The sequence below is a fragment of the Amphiura filiformis genome, chromosome 5 (assembly GCF_039555335.1).
Source record: "Amphiura filiformis chromosome 5, Afil_fr2py, whole genome shotgun sequence".
NCBI classification, from domain to species: Eukaryota; Metazoa; Echinodermata; class Ophiuroidea; order Amphilepidida; family Amphiuridae; genus Amphiura; species Amphiura filiformis.
In genome coordinates this window covers 51,171,102-51,191,655 of record NC_092632.1, presented here as the reverse complement: position 1 = coordinate 51,191,655, position 20,554 = coordinate 51,171,102, and the positions used below count along the sequence as shown (strand labels likewise).

Below are 20,554 nucleotides of genomic sequence, written 5' to 3'. Positions count from 1 at the left end.
AGGTCATTTTGGGGTCATCCGAGGTCACCCACGGGTCATCTGAGGTCAAATAAATAAAATTGATCGTATGGGCACGAAACTTGGTGGGTACAGTCAACATTTAGAGCCAAATTTTGGAAGGTAATTTTGGGGTCATCAGGGTCATCTGAGGTCAAATTAGTAAAAACTGTCATATGGGCATGAAACTTGGTGGGTACAGTCACCATCAGCCAGGTAATCGCGCCCAGCCGAGAACCGCCAAAAATGGGTAACCGCCTAGTACATATATAATTGAAAAGAAATTGTCTTGTTATTCTCAGGGATGAAGAAATTGTGAGAAAGTCTGGTACAGATGCGGTGCAATATCTACAATTCCAGCGTTACTTGATAGTGCTCATGGTGATTATAGTAGTGCTTTCTTTGGGGGTCATATTACCCGTAAACTTTAGCGGCACCCAGGAGGTAGGAGCCGACAACTTTGGCCGCACCACAATCAGTAATATACCAAATCAGTAAGTATAGAAACACCTCAAATACCATATTGTCTGTAATAAACATCCCGGTTGTGGTTTTTCAGTGAAAAAAACTTAAAAATCGGGTTCAATTTCCCGATGGTGCTCCTGTAGAAAGGAGGGATTTATGTCTATACTAATACACTGATGGCGACGCCCACAGAATCGCGTGGAAAATGATATTTTCGTGGTAAACACAACAAAATTACACCCGTAAGTGCATAATCAAGTAAGAATCTGATTAAGTTAGTGAAATTTTACCATAATTAGGAAATTAAATGGATGGAAGTTGGAGTCATAATAGGTTTTGTCCATGCGATTTAGCGATTGTCACTGACATGAATGATGCTAGTTTTAAGCTAACTCACATGATATGGTATGGAAATAATTGCATTTTTGTCAATTTTTCATTGAAAAATTGGAGGGGGAACATTTATTACAGACAATACGGAAGTGAACAATCCATAGAGATAAAGACCCAAAGAGTACCAACTCAAAATTGCCCTGTGAGGAATGCTATGTAAATCTGCCATTTTGATTTGTCTTTTACAGAGAGTACCTCTGGCATTTATCAGAGTGGTCAATTGTAAAAAATGTTTGTGATATGTGGATTATTTGGTTTGTTATTTGGTTCGGGCATTAAAATAACCCAACATTTGATGTTTTCGATGGTACAGTATACTTTGTGGGACACCCTGTAATGATATGCTTATTAGTGCTATAGATGGGCCCAATACTTGCAAATTTATCATCTTAGGTAACAGTCAAAGAAGGAGTAGACATTTACTAATGTCAGCTGTGCATGCATTCAAGCACAATGTCAAACCTTCTGTGTATACATGACGCATTAGCTACTACATTGATGATGTTTTAAGCACACATTCGTGCATATTAAATCCGGCATTTGCAATGTATGGGTAAATACAAAATCAGTAATGCTCTTCATTTGAGTTGTTTTAGTAAATCACTTGAGCCCTGAAATAGTGGTACTTCATGGTTACAGCAAGCAGATAGCTGCATAATTATGGTATAAATGGTGTGTTTAGTTTGTCGCACTTTGGGGATTTCTCTCCATTTTACAAAGACAGCATGATAATGATAAACCATTTTGGATTGGATTTTCTTTGAAAGGCTGCATTTTGTTTTGTTCTTGTCAAGAGAATTTTCATGAATTAATGTGGAGGAAGGTTTAGGGCATTTTTATCATTTTTTTTAACCTAGTAAATGTTTTAACAATATTTTGTATGCACACAAAAAAAATCTTGATAGGTTAGAGTTCAATGTGGCCCAAAATTGTTCCACAATGCATTGCAAATTTTAATGCTGATTTGGCTTATTACATAGATGTGTATTCCTTACAGGGTCTTAATATTATGGAGGCATGACAAGTGCTCCGCAGGGCAGATTTGGATAAATATATATATATAAAACGTATTTAGGAGATAATTTGAATTTTTATGTGCGTATGTTAAGTTTTTCCCCCATTTTGCTGATATTTACGCCCTCTGCATTAAAATTCCTGTGGCGTGATAGATTTCTGGTTATTGCTGAGAGTTGAATGTTGTTCAACTTCGTAGCAATATTCGACACAACAAAGTTGGATTAGGTGCTGTAAAAAAAGGTCAGATTATGAGTGACCTCACCACAAGCATGAGCACTCAATGCTGTAGGACCTACAGCAATACTTTACTAAATCGTAATATCATCGTATGAAGTATATTAGAATTCCATCGCATGTTGCTGTGATAGAAAATGGCATTACACAATAATGGAGTATGCAACTATGCATTGGCGGTCATGTTTCCTTGTCCCATCACTCTGCAACAGAATGTTGGCTAGCCACCCATCATTTTGCTTCTGAGACAGGCAAAATTAATGCTTGTGACATAATTATGCTAAATTCTAAGAATAATGCATGAATAAATTATGTGAACTCAAAACAAGACCAAATTAATAAGGCTATAGCAATAGCTATTCAAACTGACCGAACCCCCAGAAGGTGCAGAGGCCTGGTTTATGTTTTCAGAGTCATATTTTGGACAGGCAGGTTTGGTGAAAATGATGGGCACTTGTCAAATCCTAGCAAAAATCCTGCTCTACAAACTATCAGATGCAAATGCATTTTTGGGGTGTGGGTGGGTGCTTAAAATACACCTTTTCTGTGACATTACAAGTGGCTAACTCCAGCGTGACAGACGGGACAGTTAGATAGACCTTTTTTTTTCAAATGCCTCAACAAAAAAATCTACAAGACATATCCCAAACTGTAATACTCCAAGTCAAAGAGAATATGTCATAATTTAATTTAAAACACACAAGATGAAACCAAGTGATTCAATGGCTGTATGGTTGCAAATTGAAATACAGTGTGACAGACGGACGGAAAAAACATCAATTTTTTAGAAAAAGTACATTCTTGCAAAACTCTATCTGTTCTCAAGTGAGATTTATTGAAAAATGCTGTCAAAATTAAACATTGGTACATATACTCTCAGTAAACATCATATTCAAAAAATACAAAGCTGAGATTTTTATACCTGGACTCGCCAAAGTTGTGACAGACGGGACGTGACAGACGGGACCATTTTTGAACATTTTTTACAGTGTTCTTTAGAGCAATGGGGAGTTGCTCAAATATACTTTGTGGGATTTATTTTCACACAGAAATTACAAACAACATCTAATCATGATAAAATATTACCTTAAACATCATTTGAGGCCTCTCATGCGAGGGGAGTCAACTTCAAACATCCAGTACCCATAAAAATGATCAAATTTTAGAGTTTACAATGGTTTGACTGCCAGATGGAATTTTAATTGTCAAAATGAACATGAAATCATTTTTTATTGGCCAAAATTTGGTGCAGAATATGAATCTGGAGTAAAAAACTAAAAATTTCTGACTTGAAAATTTCCCCCCATTTGATTGTACATGGTAAGAATGCTAAAATGTGACAGACGGACACATTTTGAGATGGAATATCTTCTATACTAAATGTCAGTGAACAATTTTACTTTTTTTTTAATATGAGGCCTACCTGATAGGAGATAGGAATTAAGTTTTGAACCAAAAATATATTAAAATATAGAAAATAAACAACTTGTTGATGTTTTTCTGTGACAGACGGGACATTTCAATACCCATATTTGAAGGCTGTAGTATACATTTATGATGTTACTGATGGGTTTAAATTTTATTCTGGAATTGCAATAAAGATATCAAAGCTGATATTAAACCACTAATACATATCTTTTGTGCATGTACACTAGGATCAGCAATACTCATAAGATCAGCAATTTCCTGCAAAATTAAGGATACACAAACCTGTTCCAATTCCCCAAACTTCAAATTGTCATAAAAATGTATAAAATTATGCGAGGCAAAAAACAAGATTGGTTTCTGAAAGCTTTGTTAGTCTACTTGACTGGAAACTATAACTTGGAAGCATTGAATGAACTTTTAAAATTCATGCAAATGTACCATTTCTGTGGAGTTAGCCAAGTATCTTGAATTTTGCCCCTTTTTTAAACAAAACACAAATTACAAATACCCTAGATCTGTATATAATAGAAATGCAAAGTTTAAAAAATGACTTGCCCATGCCTATTTTTACTCCATCATCATATAATTATAATTTTTACAATGTTTACGGATGACTAGACCAGACAAAAATACACCTTTTCAGAAATTCAAGAATTTTTCACTTGAGAAATTATTTCTGGATTTTGCGACAAACAAAAATTCTCAAAGTCTATTATTTTAATCACTCTTTTTTGTGCATTTTTCCACGAGCATGTGTATCCGATAGTTGAAGAGTGATGGCACTGGTAAAAGAAAACATATCCCGCAGTGAAATTTGAGCTACTAGTATTCCAAAGAAACACTTTCTCATATAACGGTGACACTTGTTACTAAAACTGAGCAGACCGCTTGATGGTTTCCTATTAATTGTAATGAAGTTGAACACACATCAGGTAGAAGTCCCTGTGGCAATATTCAAGTTACAATGCATCTGATTTGCATCAATGCACCATCTAACTGTATTGCACTAGTTTTATAATAAATTATTTCAGTTTTTGGTAAAGCTAAATTTTGTGGAATAACTGAAATAAGGAATTTGGGAATTTGCAAGTACACAATTATAATGATAATTCTGTTTGTTACCTTTCATAGATAATGAGCACAACATTTGTGTTCATAATATTTAAAAATAAGCCATTGTGAGATTTGGTCATCATTTGAATCCTATAACTGTGATAACTGTTTGGCTTTTTTGCTCTAAAAATAAATTATCTTTACCAGCTGTAATAAAAAAAATCCTGATACCCCCACTCAACACTATAGTGGGTAACTATATGGTCATTCTTCAATTTTTCAAATAGCCCATTTGAACAGATTTTTCATTAAAATCCCTTCATGTAAAATCAGGACCAAATTATGCAAAAATTTTTTTTTTTTTGTCCAATACATGCATGCATGTATATATATACATACATTAAAAAAAAAATTAATTATCTATAAAAAACATCAATATAGTTAAATATTTATGAGTTGTAGTAGTTTTTTCACTTCTTGGTTTGTTGTTTCAGATTTCTTATTTGATAGGTCTACGCATATTCAACCTAATTAGCACTGTGAGCACTTAAGTCAAGTCATTTTTTTTGGGGGGGGGGCACTTATTAAAACAATGAAGTGAAAGCAGCAGTATAGCCAATCTTTTATTGTGAGGAGTGGGCAAAGCCAAATTTCATCCCCATTTGTCAATTTTTTAGCCCATTTTTTGGAGGAAAAAAATGGCCACTGTTGCCATTGGGCTATTCCAGTTGAAATCCATACTACCCCTGTGGAAGATTATGGAAATACCTTTCACTGGAGGAGTATGTATTTCAAATGTTATTGGTCAGGGTTAATCATTTTGAAATCCATACTCCCCCTGTATTATGGCTTTACCTATATCTTCCACAACTGGAGTGAGTATTTCAAATAAAAGTTACCACTCTCTATTCTATTTGAATAGCCCATTGCAACTGTAGTCACAACATTTTTTTTCACTCAAAAGTGTAAAGTTTCATCAAGTTACACCATCCCACCAAATTTGCAGCCTTTGGGAACTTACTTTAGAAAAACCCTTTTACGAGTTCAGTGTCCCCTTAAATCTATACTCACTTGAAATTGGTAGATTTTCATCAAATGTTCTTCCTATGCAGGAACATGACTAGCATGCTATGTGTATAACTTCATGTTTTTTGCTTCTTTTTGTTTCAGGGATAATAAGTTGTGGGTGCATACAATCTTCTGTATGTTGTATTTTATCATAACTATCCTCTTCATGAGGCACTTCACTACCCATCTGCCTTACAGAGAAGAATCAGAAACAGTAAGTTTACTTTGAAAAATGAAACTCGAGAGTGAAATATTGAAGGACAATCTGATCTTATAGCAATATAATTGATGTAGTAAATACTGATCCTGGCATGATACAAAAAATGTATCACAATTATTGGGTGGACAGGCTTATTGGTGGTATACTGTTTTTGGTCATGGCGAGTCAGTGGCAGCTGATTTGCCCTTTATCTGTGCAGCATCTTTAAATGTATGCCATGAAGCATTTTGAGTGAACACTTGCGATTTTAAGCTGCACTAAACTAAATGCATACTGACTTGATAAAGTGAAGTATATTATAGAAGCAGCTATGGTAGAAAATTGAATGAATATATGGAATATAACATCATGCAAAACATCATTAAGGTCACTTGAAAACAGTTTCTAACATGTTATAATGTTTGTGATGAAAGAAGTAAGGTTTCGTTGCATAACTTGGAAACAAATGACAATTTTGAGACTTCATTTTGACATTTTGAAAAACAAAGTAAAATTAATTTCTTGTACCTTTTATCATTCTGTGACAAAAAGTTATAATTTGATTTTGTTTTATAATGAAATAGGGATATAGTTTCCTTTTTTGTCAAATTTAGGGAAACAACTGAAATTGGGTACCCATTTTAAGTTTAATTGATTTTTTCGTTCTTTGAATCATGTTGCATTTTAGCTGCTATAGTTTTCAGCAAGGTTCTTCAGCAGTTTACCAATTTGATGCGGTTTATGAAAGTGGGGTTCTGATTGGCTAATTGGAACACGTCATCAGCACATCGACACCTCATTCGCTGGTCAAGCTGTGTGACATCGCATGACCTAGTTCTTTTTATGTGATAATCAGACAGAGCAGATAGACACCACTAATATAAAGGAATTTACTGAATACTATAAAAAGGAAATCAATTATAATTATCTAGGTGTGAAGACTAGATAAAGGTGTTACTAAATTGATCACTAACTACATAAATGTGTAAAACAATTGATGAATCCTATCTGATATCAATTATCAATACTGGTAGTGAATACTAGTGATAGTACTGTCTGTAAATTGTGTGAAAGTGTCAAATATTGGATGCTGCCCAATATGGTAGTTGAAAGCTGCTGCTGATGTAATCAGTGGCGTAGCGTGGGTCATTACATTGGGGGGGGCACCGACCATAATTGGGGGCACCGGCAATTTTCCTATAGGATTTTTTTAAATTTCAGATCGATTGGGGGGCTCGTTCCCCCTCCCCCTAATTCCAAAATGCAAATCAGAACTTCTACTTGGATGAATCATTCAAACACAACACGTAATACTTTGAAGAGATATGTATATTGATATTATGTATTACTTTGTTGTTTCAGGTTTCAAATACAATGTTTGTGACAGGGATTCCACTAGAGAGGACAGATGCACAACTGATTAAACAACACTTTCAGTGAGTAAAACAGACTAATTACACCTAGGTCAACCGTTCTCTTAATCATAGTCATACCCTTCCCCTTACACATAATACAATTAATGTCAATTTCTGACATCAATGCTTAATTTCCAAGATATCTACCTATACTTTTGACTATCTCAAATTTGGTAGTGACCTCAATGCTTTTTCGCATTTGCACCACAAGCATGCTGACAAACCGCCCTTGTATGTGTGTAGGGGGTGTCTGTGTGTGCGATTAACTTTGGGCTTGTGACTCTATACTGCACCTTCCTAAATATGATCCTATGTAACTACCGAATTAGGGAACCAAAGAACATTTTTGTAAGATTTATTACAAATGCAGTCACAAGTATCAATTATAATCCTCCATTGTATAGAAAACTTGGAAAAGAACTTAATAAAAAAATGTACATTAATTAGTATTGCTCAGTGGAAGCATTACACCATGAAGAATATGATTACACTCCAAAATCAGATATTCTTCACCACCCACGTTTTCATTTAGTTTATTATGTAATTGAAAGGAAGCTGTGTAGTACATAGTACATGTTTGAAATATACAAATGTACATAGGTGGTAGTCATGTGTGACAGTTGCAAATTTCACATGTTATATTACACATGAATAGCAATAGTAACCCGTTTTTCACCTGTGCTGTATAGATGGTGTCAAGTTATTTGCACATATTCATGAATATTAATGAGCTTATTTACATATAATTTGTATTTCCAAACCTTTCTTATTTACAAATCTTTGTTGATGGGTGTCACCTTAATTACGAACCCCATAATTCTAGTTTTATCCTAGGATATCCTAATTTGGCAAGGACGTACTCAAATTGAAATCAAGCAATATTCATCGTGTGAATATTGCTGGTACATCAATGGATAGTAGACACACAAAGTTATTGAATAATGAACATTTTCAAAAAAAAATCAAAGGAGGAGATAACACTTCCCAGTTAGAACAGTAAAAAGAAACTTCTTTTTATTTGATCTACATTTTGTTTCCTTCATTTTGTTCTCTTTACAGGGAAGCATATCCTGATGTGATAGTGACTGACGTTCAGTTTGCATTTGATATAGCCAAGCTCAAGAGGCTGGACACACAAAGGTAATATATACGGCAGACACTCTCCACCAAAACATTACAATAAATTGTTCTTACAATAATACATGTTTGTACAGCCACCTGTATCAGTAATATTGTTGCTCAGACTCCAAATAATGTTTTTGTGGAGGGTGTCTGGCTTTTGTCTTTTCTGTCAAAAACAAACCTCGTTTAGAGGCATGCTTGTAGATGGAATTCTGCAGTATTTGTTGAACAAGCAGGGGTAGTAATCTACAAGAGTATTCTTGCAAGGGCTTCAGAACTAATTGCATAAAAATGTTTTAAATTGATTTTTTTTAATGAGACTTGCTATCATTATACATGTAGGCTTTTTCACAGCTGGGGATGTTTTTATGCAGGAAAAAATGGTAAATTCGGTTTTAAAAAAATACAAACAGCTTAATTAATTCATGAAGCTAACAGCAAACTGTAATTTAACCATTTGTTAGCCTGGATTATATCTCATTGCCTGCCATTGCTCACAAGACTAACAAAATATGCAGCTCATGTTGAGTCACAATAAATGAGTCAATTTTTGTGCAATAAGGCAAGCAGGTGACTGGTGTACTAATTCTGACTCTACAAAATTACTCATTAATCATGAATATGCTTTCATGAAGAAAATTTAACATGTTTTAGTATATTTTGATTACACCTGTAAAAACATTTCATAGCACTGCTAAATATTCAAAAAGCTAAGATTCAAAATTTTCAGTTCATTACAAAATGAAATGAAGTGAAAATTAAAAGAAAAAATTGAGTGCTGCTTGTTTGCCTTGTCATGCTGCAAACATGAGTGAGTGTCATGCATCTCAGCAGTTCAAGTATAACCTTTATACTCTGTAGTGGGGTATTTCTGCTGGGTTCATTTTTTGTGATTTTACCAATTCTGGATTTAGTGGGTGTTTAATTTTAGTTTCCAAATATATTCATATTTTAAAAATACTATGTGCAATAAATATATTCGCAGTGTTAAATATTTGTGGCTGCTTGTTCGACCACGAAAAGCACAAAATTTAAACCCCTGCAAAATTTTCCCGCTGTACAGTGATGATATATATGTCACAAATTAATGGTAGAGGAAGATTGACTAGCTCTTTTCAATTTGAAAATATATTTTGGAAACTATTTTGTAGCAAAGAGCCTGAGGGATCAATTAGTTTGCGTAATTTGTTGTTCACATGCACTAGTTTTCTTTACACGCATGTTTGATAAAATTGCAGAATACACAGGTGTATATGGTGTGAAGGAGGAAAGGATGAACATTTGTATAGTAATAATGTGTTTTGTTGGCAACATAATGAACTATTTTTGAAAAGGTTATTTTGTACTATGCCCTAATTTGAATTTGACCTAATAATAATCATTTTGCCTGAAATATATAGGTATGCACCATCGGCATCAATTTTGAATTTGAGCTAATGATAATCAGCTTATATTTTATTCACCAAATTTGAATTTGAGCCAAGAAATAATGATTTTGCTATTCATCATCATCCATTTTGAACTTGAGCTAATAATAATAATTTTACCTTATATTCATGATCATCCAATTTGAATTTGAACTAATAATAACCATTTTATATTATATGCATCATCCAGTTTGAACTTGAACTAATGAGAATCAATCATGTTGTATTTATAATCATCCAATTTAAATTTGAGCTATAATAAGCATTTGCCTCATAGTAATCCTCATCCAATTTGAATTTGAGCTAAGAATAATCATTTACCTCATAGTCATCATCATCCAATTTGAATTTGAGCTAATAATAATCATTTTACCTTTTTTCACCCTCATCCAGTTTCTTGCCTTTAAACAGTCAGTATTTTTTATAGATCAAATGAGATCATTTTGTTTTGACTCAACATACAAGGAGTTTGCCCTTAGGTTACAGGGTATATCAAACCAAAGACAATTATTGATGTATGGTCGATATTCATATTGATGTCTTGGTATCTAATAGTAACAACATGTGCGCTTAACATTTCAGCATGTGAGTGCAAGGAACTCATGAAATGACTGCCTCATGGTGGATTCAAATGGGGTAGTGTAAAAGTAGACACTTTCTTGGAACATTAATTTTCATGTTTAACCGTTGTTAAGACTAAAAAAAGAGTTATGTTTCAAAGGTTCTGTGCATGTTCGTTTTTTCTTAGCACATCCATTTCAGCTGAAACAGCAAATTTATTTTTTGTTTCCTTTTTTTATAGTTTTTGCCATAAAATCCTAAAAATTTACTTGATTCGATACTTGCAAATTTTCGTAACATTAATTCAAAATTAAGTTTTAAAAAAAGCATCCCGCATTCATTATTTAACTGCCATTGGCTTTGAAGAAACCCAACTTCTTTTTATTTAGCCTAACACAGCTAGTGCAAAAAGAAGAAAAACAATATGTGGGAATATAATCTGTTATGTACAAAAACTCAAAATCATTGAATTTACAAGCAAAGTAGTTCAAAATTGGCAAATTAAGTGCAAGAAATTACAAGTGGGAAAATTAGCATTTTCACAGTATATTGCAGATAATTTGAACCTTTTAGATGTTCAACCAAATGGCTTTTGAGATTATTTGTCAGGTGATTGAGTTTCAGGAAGCATTTCAAGTTCAACTGCTACTCCTGACTTGATATCTCTGCAGTGATACTAAATTTAGTAATGAAAGTCAGGATTGACACGCTTTCAGCCCATATTATGGGCACAATGCTTAAAATGACACACATATTTACAACAATGCTGGCCAAAATGTTAGAAACTTATTTTATAGGGCATTTTAAGACTAAATTGGTCTAAAATTGTATTATTTTCTGGGAATTTTATCCTAAATTCTTAAACACTTGAGAATGTTCCTGCAGTCTTATTGGTTCTTACCCATGTGATATGACACAATATAACAAGGGTCAGCATGTGTGCATCAACGCAATATGCGTACTCGCTATTTGAACCAATCAGAGGCGCATAGCAACAACTGGATTGATCGATTTTAAGCCCTAGGTAATTCCTTGTAAAATGCAGGATTTAATTTAGTTAAAATTTGTAATAATGATATTTTTATTTGAGTTGAAGTGTTCAAGAATGAGAGTAAAGGTATTGTTTTTAGCCACTGTCGTGCATCTATCGTCTCATATAACACAGGCGACATAATTATTTTTGGCGTTAAACAACTCGGCTTCGCCTTGTTGTTTTACTTTAAATAATGATGTCACCCATGTCTTATGAGACGATAGGTGCACTCCAAAAGCTAAAAACAATACCTTTATTCTCTAAACATGATACACTGTTTTTTGGCAAAATGGGCTTGTGCTTAAAATAGTGTAAAAGTCGCAAATTGTGGTGGTCATTCAAAGTCACCTAATTGGGTTATCAAATTGCAGGCATGGCAACCCTGACAAAAGGCAGCTATTGGAAATGCAACTACCTGTCATTCACAGCAGTGTTTTTGAGATCACCAATGGTATTATGGGCTGTATCAGATCAAGAAAACAAATGCCAAGATTTATTGACTTATTATCAATATAGTGGTTAAACCACCTGCATACTAAAGCTTTGAAAATAAACTAAATATAGTGTGAAGGTAGTAGCATGCACCATGATTAGCCTGAATATTGCGTGGGTGTATGTGGGGGCTCCAAACATTGACTAATTCTGATATTTACACTTTTATTGTAAAATTTCTTTGATGACATAAATCATATAGAAACTTAAACTCATCTAAAAATAGTTTGGTGATAGTATAGCATACACCATGATTAGCTTGAATATTGCCTGGATGGGGAGGTTCCAAACATTGCAGTGATCTATATATACTTTTATTGTAAAATTTCTTTGACGATATAAACGTGTAATTTTCAAGATTGCATCTGGACAGATGTTACTAATATTATTTAATAAATTTGGTTAATAATAACCAAATTTAAATTTGGCTAAAATTATATATTGTGGCAAGCTGTAGTCAAATGGAGAAAGTATGCAATGGGATAGTGGTATGATCAAATTTTGCAACTATAATGAAAGACAGAGATAAAAAAGAATTTATCGCATCTGATGTCACTGTCAATTACGATCCTTGATTGGTTTACACAGGTTAATAGCGCGTAAAAGGAAGGCCGATTTATCTGGTGCCGATCGGAGAAAAGGAATAGCAGAAAATGGTGAAAAAATACGTACTTTTACAAGGCAAAAAGCAACTTTTCTAGGCATTGTTGACATGGTGCCTTCACGAAAGAAAGTTTCCTACTATAAAGACCTAACTTTTGAGATGGTTTGTATGTTTGAAGTGGTTTGTATGTTTGAAGGTGCAAAATTAATAATAAGGTGTCCGGTTATACCGCCGCGTTCAGCTAGTTATCATCACGACACTTGTAAACAAACCATGCTCGAGTTTGATTGACAGATGACGTCAGACGCGATAAATTCTTTTTATCTCTGTCTTTCATTATAATTGTGTATGAAGAAATATATTTTATACAGCAAGTAATACTCACTAACCCTTTGTTCATTCACATTGAACCATCATATGACTATAACACAGCAATGATTTAACTTGAAGTGACATTATGGTCCCTCTTTCTCGCTTTCCCTTTGGTAGAACAAAAAATGTTAATGTAATCAATAAGCAAAATTGATTTGTTGTTTTGTTCATCAATATATCCTGCGGTTCACTAATAGTATGATGGGAAACTTGCCTTCCTGTAGTGCTATGCGCTACTAGCATTCCAAGATTTTTGTCTTTAAGGGATAGTATAGTTATTATTATTTGTAAGTAGCCTAAAGGAATGATGTTATTCACTTGATTCCCACCTGTCTTCATGATTAGTGGATTGCAGGAGGCTAGCATTGGCTTACACATAGATTTCTCTGTTGAAATATTAATATTGTAGCATATATTACTGAATTTTGTTCCACAGTGGTATTCAATTTATGCTATTAACCCATTTATTAGCTAGAATTCTTAAAAGACTAATTTATAGTCTGTTCTGTATAAGGTGGAACATAACCCCATCCTTTAACCTTTGTTATCTCATACACCTATCAAAAGTAATCTTTCTCCGAATGAACTAACAACTAAAGTATATTTTATCATTGGCAACCTGACCTTTGCTCCATTTGTGTAAGACTCACATAATTTGATGTTGCATGTGTTTTACCTTACACTGGAGAGATTATTATAGTCCTTTTTTTTTATATAATTATATTTCATAGAGCATGAGATAGTTAGGGGAGAGTGTGGCCTAATGGTTAGGGTACTTGCCTTTAGTGCATGAGGTCCGGGGTTCAATTCCCAGCAGTGGAGATTTGCTAGGATATTGACTTGGGGGAAAAATGTCTGAAATTAATTGGCAACCTCTGTAGATTAAATTCAGACTTTGAATCCCTCTCCCCATGGTTGCAGAGTTGTCAAAAACCTAATCCAAATCAAATCAAATAGTTGAGCTATATATAGTCAAAAAGTGGTTTGAATGACTGTTTGACTATTTCACATCTATGAGGATGTTTAAAGGTTTCTCCTATTTTAAATGTTGGTATATATGGGGAGCAAGTTGATTAATATTAATTATATATAAGAGGTGAAACTAAGTTGATGCATCAATGTTAACGATGAGTGGTTGTTACATGGGAAGAATAAATTGAGGTTTTTCGAGGCATCTTTTGAAAATTATCACCCAAAGATCCGAATCTTGCCAATATTTGATATTTTTTGCCTGAACATACCAAAAGAAATTTGACATTCATTTCTACCAAACAGCCGCTTATATGGGTACCTTTTTTTCGTCTTCTGTCACAATTTTTATGAAAGCTTTGTAAACAAATATGCCCTGTGGTTGAAAATGATGTAATTATTATTCTCTTTCAAGAACTTTGTGTAATTTATGGGATTCATGTTGTCACTCACAGCATCAAATTAAATTTAAGATGTAAATTAAGTTGGCATGGCTGAGGGCTGCCATGCATGTTATTTCAGGATGTACAGTGGAATATTGTACAAATGGGTATGGTACATGAGTGTGTTTCTTTTCAATTTAGAAATGTAGACATTTTAAGTACATGGTTTGGTTTTGTTTTTTTAATTATTTTATTTTTTAGACAAAACAATTAATGTGAATATCACATTGTCAACATTTATGTAGGAAGTTCATTATCTTTCTGTATGGGGTTTTGTACCTATAAACAAGAAATAATTCAACACTCTCAGATTTATTCATTAACGTCAGTTAGTGTACAACACAAAAGTTCTGCATGAAAATATTGTTCACAAAATGACTCAGTACATTAAAAAAAAAACCTTGAAAGTGGAATGACATAATTCAGTCTCAACCGGATCATTTTATTTGGAGAGGGCAACAGTGCTACCCACTGTGGCGTATATCTAATAACAAGCTTTTATTCTAAACTTTCAAAATCGCCTACAGAAGATAAAGAGAAACCATACTTACTCTGTTGACTCTTGCTGTCGTGCATCAATGATGCCTCGCTAAAACCGCCTGTCTTGCATGCTGGTCTCAATTTCTGCTACTGTATATCCTGTGTCTCCTTGAAGCAGGTTTACAAAGGTTTACCTGGGACAACTTGTCTTTTGGTTCTTTCTCCTTGTGTGGGTTTCCAACAGATCAGATGTTATTTTTCCTTCTGCTCTCTTACAGAGAAACCGTGGGAAGAAAAAAAAACCACTGCTTTCCTTACAAAAAACATGAAGTGAACTGATTTGACGCCTTAGTCATTTTTAACTCCCAAGTCAATCAGCAAAATAGCTAACCCTAATAACTGGTCTTGTGGCTGTTAGCTACCCCTATAAGTGCAATACCTTCTTCACAAAGACACTTTATGACATATTTTGATGCAGGTGAATAGCAAGTGACATAGTGAGTTTACAAATTAGTAATTCAGTCTTTTGAAAAATATGCTTAAAGTATATGCAGTAAAACAGGTCATATGTACTTTTAAAAGAACAGATGAATTTGCCCTTTCATTTTTTAAATAGGCATATATACTACATACAAACATAAAAAAAGGTTTCATTACTTTTAATTTCTTTCCTTCTTTATTTCCTTTTTTGCAGACGTGATGCCCACTTGAATTTGTTGCATTGCGAGACATTGTATCAAAGGTCTGGAGAGAGGCCATTACTTAGAGCAGGTGTATGCGGTCAAATCGGCTGCTGCGATTTTATTGGAGGACCACAGGTAAAGGGGATTTTTTATAATGACACTGTTAATCAAGTGTTTATAAAAAGTATGAATGAAATGGTGTTTAGATCAGCTAAACATAAGTTAGTTAAACATAGTTAGATCATTGAACATGTGTTTGGCATCTAAATATGTTTAGCTGATCTAACACCATTTTGTCCATACTTTCTAAACATTCAAAATACATTGTAGTTGTAGCAACCAGCACTGCGCTGCAAACTGCACTGTATATGGCTTCATTAAAATAACAGCAACTTGAACTAAGTAGATATTTCAGGAAGTTACAGAAGGTCAATGGTGTAATTGACGCAATAAATAAATTTGTAAAGCTTTGAATCTGAAACAACCTTGAAAGCTGCTTGATGTACGTCTCACAATTAACATAACATCTGCTGTTGTTTTCCTATTATGGATCGATAAGCAGTATCTTGTCTCTTATCTCAATAGTCATATATTCTGAGTTTTCACACATTTTTAGTTATTTTGTAAGTCACATTTGCCCTGCTTCCAATAAAATGTTGGTTTTTTTTTTGTAGTTTGACTACTTAAAGAGATTCTTGCAAATTTGATCAAACACAACATCCTGTGTATATCTATATCATATAAGTCTCGGATATATTTTGAGAATTACAATAGCTCAATATGATTTTGCCACTAAGAAATTTATGCAAATAATTACTAATATTGCTGTTGTTGTTGTTGTCATTATCATGGTCATCACATAAAGTTTGTCCACTGAAGTACAAAGTAAGGTACGCACATTTGCGTAAGTGTATCGTGCATCGCGTATTAAGACGCTCATGCATTTATGTGCGCCTGGCAGTGTGTTAATTCCTTTCAACATTACGGCGTGCAGAAACTGCATCATTTACTGCGTACTTTACTTTGTACTTCAAAGTGGACAAACTTTAGTTCCTGATAGTTCCAAATATATCACAACGTGCAACTAGATGGCCTGCTTTATGATCCATTGCTTCTCTGAAACAAGTTTTTGCATTGTTTAAATGAAATGGGAACTGATGCATGAGCTGCATATGAGAATGACCTATTGTCCATAAGTTACTTATTTCTTTATATACACACAAATTCAAAGTATAGACCTCTGGCAAGGCAACCGTTACTTAAAGTTTCACGGAATCCCCTCACTTACGATCATTGGGTAAACCGATCATCAGATCATCCGTCTGATGATCGGTTTACCAATGATAAGTGAGGGGATTCGTGAAACTTTAAGTAACGGTTGCCTTGCCAGAGGTCTATACTTTGAATTTGTTTCTATAGCTCACCTGTAATGGGTTTGAGCACTCTAAATTCCAAAGTTAGTCACTTGTAAGTAAACTTGTTATTTCTTTATACATATTTTGTATATTTCTTGTCATTCAGGTTGATGCAATAGAGTATTATAGCAACTTAGAGGAGTCATTAACCAGAGAAGTCATGGATGAAAAAAGAATTGCACTCCAAAGCAATCTAGGAATGGCATTTGTTACAGTACACAGTGAAGCTATGGGTACAAAGTAAGTATTTTATACAGTGGATCAAATTTTCTTTACAAGACTCTGTTGGTAAACTTCAACTAACTACAATCAAGGAAAAAAGTCCTTGGAACGCTTGGCACACTCTGTCGAAATTCCGTGCAAAATTTCTTATGTTTATGGAAATGACCTATATTGTGTTTGGGAAGAAACATGGCATCTACAACAATGATTTACACTTCCCCTCTCCCCATCAAGCAATGTTGGAACACATTGGGGAACCGCTGAAGACATTGGCATTTCTTAACATTGCACGTGGGAGAGGGGGTGACAGTTTTCCGTTATTTACACGCAAGCATTCCAAGACTTTTTTCCTTGATTGTCTCTACCGAATGCAAAATATTTCATCTAAATTTCGTTTTTGTCTCATAACTCAAAAACGGAATGACGTATGAGCTTCAAATTGCACACGATTTGAGAGTGGATTATATGCTTTGTAATCATAATAAAATTGTTGATAAAGAATTTGGTTTATTTAGGGAGTGGTCAATGGAAACACCCCCTATGCTAAATTACTCACGTTTCTTAATCATGGCTCTAAAATGCTCTAAAATGTCGTTTTTGTCCATAACTCAAAAACAGAATATGGTATGAGTTTCATATTGCACCAGATTTGAGAGTAGATAATATCCTTTTGAATCATAATAAAATTGTTGATAAAAATGTTGGGTTATTCAGGGAGTGGTCACTGAAAACACCTCCTATGCTAAATTACACAAGTTTCGTAATTATGCCCTCTACTTTAGTCAAATTTCGTTTTTGTCTCGTAACTCAAAAACTCGGAATTGAAAGAAATACGCATATATATTTATTTCAATTCAAAATGGTAAAGTGTTAACAAATTTCATATAAGAGATCAATGTGTCATTCCTTTTGCATTAAAACATTCTCAATTGGTATAGCAAATGTAATCAAATGTGACGCTTCATGAGATGCGGCCTCAAAAACATAAAATGTCGATTTTGGACCATTTTGTCATTATGGTAAACTGATACACTTTGCCATTTCTACTATACAAGTTTACACTTTCCCGATACCTGACTACTATAAAAGAACAAAACTTGTTACTTCGTTTGTGCAATGGCCGCGTGGCGTAGCGGATTAGTCCTCCGACTGTTAACCTTTTGGCTATTGACTGATGTGCATGGTTCGAGTCCCAATGGTGGTCTATATTTTTTCTGTAAGTGTATTAAATTGTTGTTTCTTTTTTCTTTATTTTTTTCTCATCGCAAAAGCGTATTTTGTTATAAATAATATTCAGAAATGAGTTATTTCAAATTGTTACATCATAATCTTTCTGATTAAGCTCGGATGTGCCTATACTCAGCAAACACAAGTTTTAGAAGCATAAATTTTACGTTAGGTTATATCATAAAGGGTCTTTGAGTTATAAGACAAAAGCGAAAATTGACTCAGTATCATACAGAAGAGGGCCATAATTACAAAGCGTGTGTCATTTAGCATAGGAGGTGTTGTCAGTGACCACTCCTAAATAACTCAACATTTTTATCAACACTTTTATTATGATTCAAAAGTATATTATCTACTCTCTAATCGTGTGCAATATGAAGCTCATACAACATTCTGTTTTTGAGTTATTGACAAAAACGACATTTTAGAGCAGTTTAGAGCCATAATTATGAAACGTGTGTAATTTAGCATATGGGGTGTTTTCGGTGACCACTCCCTAAATAAACCAAATTTGTTATCAACAATTTTATTATGATTGCAAAGTATGTAATCCACTCTCAAATCGTGTATAATTTGAAGCTCATACAACATTCCGTTTTTGAGTTATGAGACAAAAACGAAATTTAGATGAAATATTTTGCATTCGGTAGAGACAATCAAGGAAAAAAGTCCTTGGGAAGCAGCACACTCTGTCGAAATTCGTGCAAAATTTCTTATGTTTATGGAAATGACCTACAGGGTGAGTCAAAAAAAGTGCAATAGAGAAAAGAATCCATTTTTATTTAAGAACCGATTTGAACCTTTTAGGTTTTAAAACATTTTATAAATGATATATCCATTAGTGACCTTGTGTGAAAAAACCAAGGAATTAGCATTTACCGTTTTGTTTTTATGACACATTTTATAGCGATACCCAATTTTAATATTTGTCCAAGAAACATCTAAAATTTGAATGCCAGCCCACTCTGTGTATGGTAGATTTGGAACAACTGCTATTTTCTTAACCTCATTTGCATTGAAATAATTTGGAACACCAATTGTTATTTTCCTTGGTCTTGTTTAAGGAAAAGAAACATTATTTGTTGTTATTTTCATTTTACCTTTACTTGAAAGATGTTTATTCTCTATCAAAAACATACACATTTGTAGGCGGATTTTTTCAAATGTCGAAATGAAATGCTTGGCATAAATTGAAGTGGAGTGAATTAATAAATATCCAGTAAGTTAGACATATTGGGATTTAAAAAATTGGAGTTGAAGTCATGTGAGGTATGAAGGACTTAAAGTAATGTTAGAAAGTTTGTTTGAACAGAAAAAAGAAATTGAAATAACGCAAAAATCAACCTTATTTAAGTTAAAGTCAGTTTCAGAGCTGGTGCCTTTATCGTGCATTGTGTGCTCTCATTCAAAATACATGGTACCTCGTGGACAAATAATGAAATTGGGTATCGTAGCAAAAGGACTCATAAAAATTAAACGGTATACGTGATTGACTTCATTTTTTCAAAACGGGTGCGTATTGAGTGTGGTATTTACAGAAATTTTCAATAATTGGAAAGTTCAACGTGGTTCTTACATAAATATCGATTCTTTGCTCTATTGCACTTTTTTTGACTCACCCTGTATATTGTGTTTGGGAAGAAACATGACATCTACAACAATGATTTACACTTCCCCTCTCCCCATCAAGCAATGTTGGAACACATTGGGGAACCGCTGAAGACATTGGCATTTCTCAACATTGCACGGGGAGAGGGGTGACAGTTTTCCGTTATTTACACGCATAAGCGTTCCAAGACTTTTTTCCTTGATTGTAGTAAGAAACTGGAAAGGACATTTTTCACCCTGATGTGACAGTGACATCAATGTGTTGAGGAAGCTGATTCTCGCCCGCATCTTTAATCATGTGCATGTGTTCGCCAGCGCTTTGAGCGAATGATAGCAATTTGAAACTGTGTTCATTTGCCCAATTAAATGCGCACCAACGTCACTGCCACATCGGGGTAAAAATTGTATAATTGTACGCTATTGGTCCAATTGTCAATTCAAGACATTACTAACTGAAACTGATTTATGAGAACCGGAGATATGATTAAAACATTGTCATCTCAGAAAGGAAATATTGCACTTGTATTAATTTCCACACAACACCTGTTTGGAACTTGAATGCATTCTCACCCCTACCATTGAAAATGGGTTCTTTGTATGGACAAAATTAATAACATTACAAAGCTA

At 34.0% G+C, this 20,554-nt stretch overlaps 1 protein-coding gene across 1 annotated transcript in view; it reads left to right on the top strand.

Moving 5' to 3' along the window:
• The window catches only part of LOC140153329 (calcium permeable stress-gated cation channel 1-like), a 175,606-nt gene that overhangs the window by 70,047 nt on the left and 85,005 nt on the right, over nucleotides 1–20,554 (top strand). Inside the window, 6 exon segments of the mRNA XM_072176056.1 lie at nucleotides 300–491; nucleotides 5,758–5,869; nucleotides 7,217–7,290; nucleotides 8,329–8,409; nucleotides 15,467–15,590; nucleotides 16,977–17,110. Of these exon segments, the coding sequence (XP_072032157.1) occupies nucleotides 300–491; nucleotides 5,758–5,869; nucleotides 7,217–7,290; nucleotides 8,329–8,409; nucleotides 15,467–15,590; nucleotides 16,977–17,110 (717 nt within the window).